The sequence below is a fragment of the Typha latifolia genome, chromosome 2 (assembly GCF_019914945.1).
Source record: "Typha latifolia isolate L0001 chromosome 2, TyphaL0001v2, whole genome shotgun sequence".
Lineage (NCBI taxonomy): Eukaryota > Viridiplantae > Streptophyta > Magnoliopsida > Poales > Typhaceae > Typha > Typha latifolia.
In genome coordinates this window covers 12,752,066-12,763,620 of record NC_133087.1, presented here as the reverse complement: position 1 = coordinate 12,763,620, position 11,555 = coordinate 12,752,066, and the positions used below count along the sequence as shown (strand labels likewise).

The 11,555-nt window shown below is 37.7% G+C and overlaps 2 protein-coding genes across 2 annotated transcripts; one reads left to right on the top strand and one right to left on the bottom strand.

Annotated features, from left to right (window-relative positions):
• The first annotated feature begins 3,390 nt into the window (after window positions 1-3,390).
• On the top strand, window positions 3,391-5,741 carry LOC140782256 (alpha-1,3-arabinosyltransferase XAT3-like). The gene is made up of 3 exons (XM_073128733.1): window positions 3,391-3,910; window positions 4,026-4,100; window positions 4,191-5,741. The coding sequence occupies exons 1-3, from the start codon at window positions 3,787-3,789 to the stop codon at window positions 5,396-5,398; spliced, it is 1,407 nt and encodes a 468-aa protein (XP_072984834.1). The 5' UTR covers window positions 3,391-3,786; the 3' UTR covers window positions 5,399-5,741.
• A 2,846-nt stretch (window positions 5,742-8,587) lies between these two features.
• On the bottom strand, window positions 8,588-11,352 carry LOC140782031 (alpha-1,3-arabinosyltransferase XAT3-like). The gene is made up of 7 exons (XM_073128366.1): window positions 10,924-11,352; window positions 10,771-10,845; window positions 10,633-10,680; window positions 10,429-10,557; window positions 10,166-10,318; window positions 10,006-10,071; window positions 8,588-9,927 (listed from the first exon to the last, which is right to left on the bottom strand). The coding sequence occupies exons 1-7, from the start codon at window positions 11,063-11,065 to the stop codon at window positions 8,771-8,773; spliced, it is 1,770 nt and encodes a 589-aa protein (XP_072984467.1). The 5' UTR covers window positions 11,066-11,352; the 3' UTR covers window positions 8,588-8,770.
• Between the last annotated feature and the right edge of the window lie 203 nt (window positions 11,353-11,555).

The following is an 11,555-nucleotide window of genomic DNA, read 5'->3' as shown; positions in this document are numbered from 1 at the left end:
AGTTCGGAACAATAATTCAGTATTGTACACAATTTAAAGTCTAAACTAGACAGTTAGTATGTTGGCTAGAATTTAGTGTCTACACCCACAGAAGATTGGCTCTTTATTCAGTCTATATTTAGCATTTAGGCTCTTCAATGATAAAAAAAGAAAAATTCATAGGAGAACTTTTCAACAAAAAAAGATGTTTAATGGAGACTGTGATGAATGAGAGTTTCAAAAGGAACTAGGTAACGGAGTGAGCAACAAACTAGGGTAAAGTCGCCTCCCAAGGGTGCATTTTGGAGTCTGTTGAGGAAAGAGTTATGTAATCTGCTCCTTTTTGACACTGTGTGATACCACCATTGGCAGAAGTGTTCTAATCTATGGTGGGTGCAGCTTCTTTTCTTCAACACTTCTGCCCCCAAATGTCTCTCCTATGCTAAGGGTGCTTACGGGTGAGGAATTAAGCCCTTGGCGCATCTGCAACATAAATTTTTGAATGCTTTTCTTCTCCTCTTCTCTTCTCTTCTCTTCTTTTGAGTGTGTAAAATTTCTTCACACCTATTGAAAAGAAAATTTTCCTGTGGGTTGGACCTGACCCCATATCTCATGAGCTAGCTTAAGCTAACATCATTTTTTGGGACTCAACCTGTAGGTATTCTCTGACAGTATACATAAGTCTTAGCTGAGTTTTCAGCTCTTTTATATCCCCCAAAAAACAATGATTAATGTATGTAGTCCATTGCTGTCCCCTTCAATGATTTGTCAATTACTGTGCGTTGAGGAAGAGGGCTCAGAAAATGCCAGGAAACATTTATGTCATGCCACTGTTCCTCTCAATGCTTTGGCTACTTCACATGATTTGAACTTCATTGGTACGGTGGTCCAAGGAAATTGTGGAAAGGATCAACTTTAGCTGTGGTCGTCTCTAGGAAAGATGGGCTATTTAATGTATCAAGGACTTCTCTTATAAATAGTGCTAAGAAGTGGATGTAAGGATGCTTTCTTGCTTCCTTTTTCTGGGATAGTTTTGTTATTTGTGAAAATAAAAATTAGGTTAATGTAGTAATAAATTGAGGGTTAGTCATACTTTCACTCCTTAACATTATCACATTCTACCTAAAGATTAAAATCATATAACTTACATCATATATTGTTTAAAATGAATCAAACTGCAACACTTTTAATCCTAGAAATGTATTGTGATACGAGTCATAGTTCAAGATACGCATTAAGCATTTAATATTTCTGCCATAATAATATTGTTTGTAAGCTTTTTCCGTTAGCTTGTTTTTTTCCTTAAAAAAAGTAGAACCTATCTAACAAATTTACTTCATTATCTCTACTTTAATTGAATGATGCCATGTTGATAACATTAAACCTCAAAATTCCATGTACCATGTGGAAGCCCACCTCCTGTCTAATATAGTTATCATATTGATCCATTCCTTTTGGAGTTGGCAGAGGATGGCCAAACATCTACCAAAGTCTGCCCATTGATTCCAATATATGTAGCTAAGTTATAGCTGTAACTAATGGTCCCACAGAGCCAAGCTATCAGATCGATAAAGATCAAAGACGTTAAGCATTTAGTGTTAGAAGAAAGGCACCCAATTCTTTACGTCTATGAAGAAGAATCCAAAAGGGGTTGGTAGCATTGGGTAGACAGCAATTAAGTAATAGTTTGAACACTTCACCACCTATGAAGGCTTGCATTTAAAAGTTTGCAGTGAAATTATTGGGTGTGCAATTGGAATAATTGGAAGAGGGTGTAGATTTGAATAGTTTATTCAAAGGATCATAGATGCTCATTGCCACCTCCATGGCTCCATGGATCTACCTTGGGAGTATAATTCTAGAACTTGGAGCTGATTCCATCAAAGATCTGACAGGTTTCAGATTCATGATTCTTCCTTCCCATAAGAAATTCCAAAACTTAGTACCAGACACATGAAAATCACTGACTCCCAACTACAATATTAACTGGGCCAGTTCCTCTGTACTCTTTTAACTTTTCTTTGAAAAGAAGTACCTTTGCACTCATTCTTCAACAATTCCTTTCTTTCTTTCTTTCTTTCTTTTTGTTTGTTATCTGCCTTGCAGTTTATCTGCAATACCATTTCAAGTTGATTTATTTATCATAGACCTCTCTCTCTTCTTAGGCTGTAAATTAGCATGAAAGATGGGCGGAAATATGCGAAAACTTTCTACTTTTTCCTTTTCATTTTACTGGAAACTTGTTTGCAGATTAATTTCATTAAGTCCACAAAGAATTCATGCTTGGAGTTGCAGATCTGCATCACCATTGTTGTTATTTGTGTATCATGCATTTGCCAGTTTGTATGGGTACGTCAATAGGACAAGATGCTCCCTTTGCTGTACTTAAACATAATCAAATGGTCTCATATCATCTTTCCACCTGTTATGTGTCCAAAAGAATGATAATGATGTATTCCATTAGACCTTTTGGCATCAAGTTGCTCACTGCTATTAGAGATTCTGACAATGAACTTCTGCATTTCTAAATATATGACATGTTTACTGCTGTTAAACTTTTCGATATTAAGACGGAGAGAGATCCTGATTACAAAAACTTTAATCAAGAGGATATTAAGTCATTTTCTGAAAATTTATACTTAATCAATATCACCAAGAAAACATTATTTAACCTTTGGAAAGCCAAAGAAATGAGAGAGAAAAACACCACCTAAAGAGCATTTTAGTTTTGGAAACTAAGCTATACTGACTATAGGTATGAGTGAACAGGACGCTGTTTTTGACAAATACGACGAAAAGAGAGAAGTCGATTTTGCAAAATATATCTAAAAGATGAGATTTTCGACATTAAGACTGAAATGAAAGTGTTGATGTGCAAACAAAAAATAAAATAAAAATTTTCCAGTGACCTATGTGTTGTTGATCTTCCTGTACAAAAACCACAGGCAAATGAGCATGGGTTTTGGGCCGTCTATGCTAATACATACCAATAGTGCACAAGTGGAATCTTGTAGCTTTGGATGCCTATACAGTATACATATATCTTTATATATATATATATATATATATATATATATATATATATATCATTCAACAAGCATAATAATTAACATCCCTAGCCTCCACTAATTTCAAAATTGATGGTATGACTAGGTCTTTGAAGATGAAGAGCATTCACATGGAACTTCACCATTCAGCTTCTGCTCAATATATAAATTTGTGATGAAAATGTCAACCCTTTTACCAGTTCATTTCTCCTTATTTACTTTTCCCAACTGGCTTAATTTGATTTGAAATTGAAATGACAAAACAAAAATTAATCATAAGTAGAGAAAAACAAATGAGCCCTCTGCTCTAATCTCTGTGGTAATTGTGATTTATTTAACTTGTCATTATCTCTATCTCAACATCAAAGGCCCATTGTAACAACTTGGTTAAGGATCTTCCAGGTGATTAAAAACTTTGAAAAGTCAAAAATAAGGAGAGGAAAATCCCAAACCACAAGATGGAAACTGGGAATAAGGGATTGCCTTAAAACATGATTAAGGATGTACTTACAGTTAGCATAGAAACAAAAAAAGCTGCAGATCTTATGCTTTCCAATTTATTTAAGGAATTGTTTATAAGTTTGCGCCTTGTACATGTTATTGGTAGTTGGGTCACAGTCAACCCTGATGTGCAATCAGCAACTTAGGCTTGTCAATTAAAAACAAGCTAATCTTGGTATAAGACTCAAAGCTTGGAAGCATCGAGAGAGAGAGAGAGAGGAAATCTGGAAGGGGGAGTGGGAGGAAGAAGGGAGAAGAGATGAAGTCTCAGAGGAATTATTCCAGACCAGAGCCCAGAAGGGTTGGAAATGTTATCATCATAGTATCTATGCTTGTCTCTCTTTGTATTCTTTCTCTCATCAAGGCTCACTTTGCTCCTACTGGTATGCATAACTTCGCTCCTCTTGAGTCCTCTCTCTCTCTCTCTCTCTCTCTCTCTCTCTCTCTCTCTCTCTCTACTTGAGGATTTCTTTAAAGTATTATGAGTCACCATTGCAGGGCAATCAGATGAAACTCCGAACTTTGGGCCAGAGAAGGAGGATGAAACAGGAGAAACAGACTCTACAGTTACAGGTTAGTCTAAATTCTGCAAAATTTTCATATTAAGTGGTGCATAAGATTAGCAAACAAAAGAAAGTAGCTAAAAATTCTATCTTTATGCAGAGGAGGACGGAGGAGGAGAAGGAGAAGAAGAAGAAGGGAAGAGTAATCCAATAGAGCTGAGCAAGCCGACATGCTTCGAAACGAGCCGACGGTCGGATACGTGCGAGGCGCAGGGCGAGATAAGAGTGCAGGGGATCTCCCAAACCATCTTCGTCGATCCAATGGATCAAGAATGGAAGATCAAACCTTACTGCCGGAAACACGACCCCTTCGCTCTGGGCCACGTCAAGGAATGGACTTTAAAGCCGTTGTCCCGCGAACAGTCGCCGCCGCAGTGCACCAAGAACCACTCCGTCCCTGCCATGGTCTTCTCCAACGGAGGATTCACCGGCAACCTCTTCCACGACTACACGGATGTGTTAGTCCCCGTCTTCATTAGCTCCTACCACTTCCACGGCGAAGTCCAGTTCTTGGTCAGTAGTCTCAAGTCCTGGTGGGTGAACAAATTCATCCTAATCTTCAAGCAACTCAGCAAGTACGAAATCATCGACATCGACAACGACCAGGAGATCCGCTGCTTCCCCCGCGCTGTGGTGGGCCCGACCTTCCACAAGGAACTAGGCGTCGACGCGGCCAAGACTCCCACCGGGTACGGCGCGGCCGACTTCAAGAAGCTGCTCCGCGACGCGTTCGGGCTGGAGCGGGCGACGGCGGAGCCCACGGGAGACAACTGGGACATCAGGCGGAAGCCGAGGCTCCTCATCATCTCACGGAAGAACACGAGGACTTTCCTCAACGAGCGGGCGATGGTGGACATGGCGACGAGCCTCGGGTTCGACGTGCGGATCGGGGAGCCGGATATGAACACCGACGTGGCCAAGTTCGCGAGGCTGGTGAACTCCGCCGACGTGATGATCGGAGTGCACGGCGCCGGGCTGACCAACATGGTGTTCCTCCCCGCAGGGGCGGTGCTGATACAAGTAGTTCCTTACGGTGGGCTGGAATGGCTGGCCAGAGGAACGTTCAAAGATCCATCCAAGGACATGGAGATCAACTACTTGGAGTATATGATTCAATTGGATGAGACTACGCTAAGCGAGCAGTATCCAAAGGATCACCCAGTGCTCAAGGATCCTGATTCAATTCACAAGCAAGGGTGGGATGCTCTCAAGACCGTCTACCTGGACAGGCAGAATGTGAGGCCTCATCTCGGGAGGCTCAAGAACACTCTCATGGAGGCGCTCAGGCTCTTGCCCCATACCCATTAATTATATAATTACCATCCATTTTAATTCCTTCTCTTCTTCTTTTCTTTTCCAAATTCGTTTTGAATTGTTTCGTTTATAAGACGATTAAGCTTTTTCGGTGTAAATGTTCACAAACAGATTAAAGTTTTACTTCATCTGTTCTTATTACATTGTGCTAAGAGTAGAGAGACTTTAAATTTTTTTTTTTTGTTTTTTTTTTCTTTCTTTCTTTTTCTAGATATTTCTCGAAGTGTGTCTCCACTTCTTCTTCTTCTTCTTTTAAGAAGAACTGTATATGTTCTTGTATGAGAGGATTTCATCTTTTATAATTATTATCAAATTTACTGGCTGGCAAACAAATAAAGGGCCCACACTGACAAATAGATGAAGAATATATATTTAGATAATTACACTAAGACTCTAAACTATTAAAACTTTTCACCCTATAATAATATTATGTAAATAGAAAACGTCAAATAATTATTTTATTTTCGATACTAAATCATGTCTAGAAAGCCAAAAAGTGATCACATACCGCTCACTTAACAGAAAAATCTAACAAAAACCAAAATGAAATAGCATATAAAAAGTTTTTCCTGATTTTTATTTTTAAATTGTCCTGAGACTACTAAGTCGATCGTATAGAAATGAGCAACAGTTTAAAGAGATATTTTATGAATGTAAAATAGTCTTGGAGCATTGCCATGTAACTTTGGTCAATTAGAATTCACAAGCTTATTAAAAATAAATAAAAGAAAAGAATTCACAAGCTTATAGACGAAGGAGTAAACTACATGTCAATTCCTTTGTTTTTTTTTTCTGGCGACCAAGTCTTAGAACTGAATCAGTCTCAATAAATAAAAGAAAAGAATTCACAAGCTTATAGACGAAGGAGTAAACTACATGTCAATTTATGCGAAAGTAATGACCACCGAGTTTCATACTTGATATCAGAAACTATTTGTCCTGAGACACTAGTTGAAAAATAGATAAGCAATTCGTATAGAAATGAGCAATAATTTAAAGAGATATTTTATGAATGTAAAATAGTCTTGGAGCATTGCCGTGTAATCTTGTGCACACTATCCTTTCGAATTTTTTATTATCACTAAAGAAGAAGAGATTAATGGAAGTTCTTGTCGGGTACATGTGTGACAAATTTGTAACAATTGACATCTAAGAGTGGATTGCTTTAGAAAAAGCCATCCATCAAGCTTCCAAAAAATTTGTAATACTTGATATCAGAAACTATTTGGGCTTTATCGTATTACAGATACTAAAAATTAAAATCTATCTTTGTACTTTCAATTGCAAAAATTCTTAAAGAACAAAGAGTACCTTGTTTTTTTTTTCTATTTCTGGACATATTCCATCAAGTAGAACTAAAAATCATTTTCTCATAGTCAAGTGATGTATGTATCTTAATGAAGTAATGTGATTAAAAAATATTAACCCAAGTTTAACCTAAACTTGATGCACTCTAACCTCATGGACAGAGAGAGAAAAAGATCATCATAAAGGAACATAACAATAAAGAGACATGTACACTTCAGCATTTTCAGCACTTTCATGCTTTGATCCTTTAAAAAGGACTACTTTTTTTTTTTGCATCAATTTGGAGCACAAATTTTGGTTCTTTGCGTGCTCTTCCCATCCTCCTCTCTCCTAGTTGCCTTATGCTAAGATTCCATTTCTCCCAAGGCAAATAGCTAGCAATTTATTCTCTCTCTCTCTCTTTCTTTCTTTCTTTCTTTCTCTTGTAGTAAAATATTATATTATCTTTGCACAAAAATCCAGCTCTTTGTCCCTATTAGTGGTGCAGATGAGCCATCAAATTTGACTAGAAATTATACATAAATTAACAGCTCATTCTACTTGGTGAGTAGTTAAGCGTGTATGGGAGAAGAATATAGATGGAGATATTAATTAGACCGAGTTAGATATATAGTTAAACCAAAACGGTGGATGTAGCATTCAATCAATCTCTTGGAGACAATGCCATGCTAACCACCATGACATAATTTTGGCTTAGACTATGTCAACAAAGTACAATGCCCTCGTTTTTAAGTTCATGGCCAGCAATTTGATTTATTTTTACATTTTTGTCGCATATGAATCACTTAGTCTTTTCCTATGTGAACAAGTTAGGTCAATCTTGCATCACATGCAACAAAATAAATATTTTTCATATTAATGCTTAGTTCACTAAGGAGGAGGAGACGTGCGATCGATCAATCGATCTAAGCGAAACAGACTTTGACACAAATATAACCCTCAATTTTGTTTTCCTAAGAAGTATATTCTATGAAACTATGGACATAAATGAAGAATTAAGCTAGCGGTTCAACGGATAAATCTCGAATTAAATATAAGCATGGTCTAGCTTGATGTGCTCATGTTGTATAATTTAACGGTTACAGATAACTATAGCTGGTATTTGACTCATTATTTTTTATTTTTTTTAAGCTATTATTTTCTATTGACAACTTCAAGTTAAGCTCTGAAAACAATGTTGAATGTCGACCCAAACCTACCCAAATTAATTATGACCTCTTCAAGGAGATACTACTTTCTTCCTACCAGTCATTGATATTTTACTTGTAGATCTATCTCTATTTCCTTCATTGATGTATATACAAAACTATGCATAATTGAAGTTTGACTAAGTAGCAAGTGAAGGTTAGCATGATCTACATGAATTTAATCAGTTCGAACTTAAATGACTATTGTTACCTAGATGACAAAGGAGTCCATACTCTAATATAGAACTAAGAGTTTGTAATGAAGTTGAATTGCCGTTCTCCTTTAAATATACCTCCACTTTAGAAAAGCATAGTTGTTACTCTTCTCCTTCAATTGTTTTCTTAGAGAAGAAAGATAAGAGTAGGTAAGACTTTATTTACCACTTCAAAAGGAAAAAGATGATACAGGAATAAGTCTTCAATTTGGTGATGAAATGTATAGATCCATCTTAGTAGGTTTCGACTAAGTCTACTCAGGACTTCCTCTTTTTAAACTTCTTTCGTGGCACAACATGAGTTGTTTGCTAGACTTAAAACTGTGAAAGTATCAACCAGTTCAGCTAGATCTACTGACTTTTCTGAAATTTTAGCTTGCCAGTACCAAAGAGTCGCAATTACTCTTATTTGCTGAAGGTTTTCGTCGGAATTTCAGTGTCAAAGCTGAATTGAGAAGTCATAGAGTTTGATCTTTCTAGTAAGTTTGAGCCAGTAATGATTTGATTCATGTTCCAGTAGTAAAATTTTACATCAATAAATATCATCTTTCTTGTGACTGAACAGAAGACTGAAACTAATCGGTGGAAAAGAAGCCAAAAAATGAATTGAAATTAACTTATACAAGAATCCTCCAAATAGAATGTCTCAGACTAGTCTAAGAGTGAAGATGATCAAGTGCTTCCAACAGAACACTCCTAAACCTCCTGACATCAAGCTTCACATTTTGCTGATCCATGAATGTCTTCCTGATGAAGTCGAAACCGCGCTTGTGGAATGCAAACGGATTTGTGAAGATCTCATGGTCTCTTGGATATTGCTCGAGAAGAGTGCTCTCATCTACTGTAATACTGTACTGTGAGTATCGAATACCCATGGCATTGGCAGGATCTCCAAAGTCCAGCCTAGCTATCCAATCTAGTCCACCCCATGGAACAATCTGAATCAATGTCGCGTTCGGAGGAAGGAACACACAGTTGGTTAGTCCAGCACCATGGACACCCATCATAACATCGCAAGAATTAACTATCTCTGCGAATTTTGAGATATCTGAGCCGACATCTGCTTCATTGATAACAACTTCATAGCCTAAGTCTTCAGCCATTGCAGCAATCTCATTAAGATTGGTAAAAGCTCGAGTTCGCTTCCTTGATATGATAAGAAGCCTTGGCTTCTTGTTAGGGACTTCCCCTACCACAGTTGTTGCTTCCCTCTCCAATGAGAATGCGCGCCTCATGAACCGATTGAAGTCGATCATTGAATAACCATTAGGAGATTTCGATGAATCAATGGTGAATTCCTTGTAAGCTCGAAGACCAACAACGGCGTGCTTGAAGCAATGCACTTGATCATCCTTGTTGAAGTCAATTACAGGGTAGTTTGACAGCTTTTGAAGAACTTTTTCGTACTTAATTACCCACCAAGGATGCATATCAGTTAAGAGGAATTGGACTTCACCATTGAATTGGTTGGCCGTCGTAAATAGCGGTACCATCACGTCGGTGAAGTCATGGAATAGGTTTCCGGTGTAACCGCTGATCGAGAAGACTAAGGCAGGCACGTTGTGATACTTGGTACATTGAGGAGCTTCTTTGCTTGATTTCACTGTCAGCTCTGTGACATGGCTCAGGCAAAACTCATCGCCCTTACGAGGATAAGGTTTAATTTTCCACAATTCATCCCTTTGTGAGTTAGAGGACTCCATAAATAAAATCGACGAAGATTTTGGCTGAATCCTGATATCGCCATCCATCTCACAGATATTCGATCTGAAGTCTGAAAAATCGCAAAGTTGCTTCATCTCCAGCTTCATGCCTGTTGTTGTACCTCCAAATTAGGACACCTCGATCACTTGCTGAGATGTAGGCATTACATTTTTCTGATGAAACATACCTGGCTGCCTGGATTCTGTTGCCTCTTCTCTCTGGTTTGGATTGGTCCCAAGCTCAATTTCACTCTCTGTAAAGATTTGGAGGACTTATTTATCTCATCAAGTATGCAATCATGATTTCCTTAAAGAAAACAAAGCAAACAAAGAATGATCATAGGATACCTGGTTGCTTGGTCTCAGTTAATTCCACCTGGTCCGAGTCGTTGATTGTATAATTCGAGACAGTTGGGAGTGTAACTTTATGCTTTTCTTTACCTACACAAGATCCTGGATCATTACATTGGTCACTCTTCTCCTCAGCCTCTCTTTTAGCCCCTGTGATGTTTGTAAAATATTAGTCACAAAATCGGGACTAATCAAGAGAGCTGCAGAGGAGAAAATATTTGGCATGAAAATTAATTTTAAGACTGCATGAAACTTGTAACCTGGCTGATCTGACTCAAATGTTTTCTCCTCTTGATCTGAGTCTTTGATGGTGTAATTTGAAACTGTTGGGAGAGTAAGTTTATGCTTTGGCACATCTTCAATTTTCTGCTCAGCTTCATTGCTGCTCCCTGCAAAATTTTTAAGGCCTTTAAGAAATCAAAAACTTTGGACTAAACCAAATCAAGAATTGAGAAAACCATTACATTTGGGTTTGCTCTCATCTACTTCAATCCCTGCCTCAGAATCTTCACCTGAAAAAGACCAAAAAAAGGGGGTGAAAAAAATGATTCGTGGCATATTTCTAGCTTAGATAAGGATTTTCAGAACAACAAGAAACTCACTTGGGTCTTGATGAGTAATGGTCTCTGTGTCAGTGAAATCAGGCAAAGATTCATCCAGTGAAAGCTTTGTGCTTGCTGAAACACTTGTTCAGAATTAGCTCAAAACAGGAAGATGTGCATCTAAGAAAATGACAAGGATCTCAGAAAACTTACAGCTGGTGAAAAGAATTGCTTCAGGTTTGGACACCACAATGAAGGTTAAGGTGACAAGAAAACACCCAATAACAATCACAAGCAGCCTAAATCTCTGTGATTCAACTCTGAGATTTCTAACCAGCTTGGACTTGTCCCCCATCTTGGTACTGGCAAAGGGTCCTGGATCTTCTTCTGCCTGTTCCTATGATGATCCTATTACTACCAAGGAGATGTGGAGGAGAAGAGATGTGGAAGAATAAGCATCTTTGTATTGACCTTCAGGGAGTTGAGCTTCCTACCTGCTTGCCTATGGCTTGGTTGAATAATGAGAGCCAGATTTTTATTTTATTTTTCTTTTATTATTCTGCATGAGTTGTTCAACTCACTGATTTGGAATCCTACATGACTGCCATAGTTGACAAAGACTGCAACAAGGTAAGAATGCCTATTTCCACCCTCATCCCACCTCTTATCTTTTAGCCAAATAATGGACTGAATAAATTCTCTTATTTACGTTTATACCCATTTAAAGTTAATATTTGTTTATGTACCCACCAAAACCCCCTATTTTTTTTATTTGTAAAAGAAATCCCTATAACCATTAAAATTTAATTAATTTAACTATAAAAATATTTAAATATGCATATTCT

Bases quoted from the DNA above. Each gene is read 5' to 3' on its own strand.
- LOC140782256 (XM_073128733.1), top strand. From the start codon at position 3,787: ATGAAGTCTCAGAGGAATTATTCCAGACCAGAGCCCAGAAGGGTTGGA. The intron at 3,911-4,025 runs GTATGCATAACT...TCACCATTGCAG, and splicing joins GGCTCACTTTGCTCCTACTG to GGCAATCAGATGAAACTCCG. The intron at 4,101-4,190 runs GTTAGTCTAAAT...ATCTTTATGCAG, and splicing joins AACAGACTCTACAGTTACAG to AGGAGGACGGAGGAGGAGAA.
- LOC140782031 (XM_073128366.1), bottom strand. From the start codon at position 11,065: ATGGGGGACAAGTCCAAGCTGGTTAGAAATCTCAGAGTTGAATCACAG. The intron at 10,846-10,923 runs GTAAGTTTTCTG...CAAGTGTTTCAG, and splicing joins AGCAATTCTTTTCACCAGCT to CAAGCACAAAGCTTTCACTG. The intron at 10,319-10,428 runs GTTACAAGTTTC...CAAACATCACAG, and splicing joins ATTTGAGTCAGATCAGCCAG to GGGCTAAAAGAGAGGCTGAG.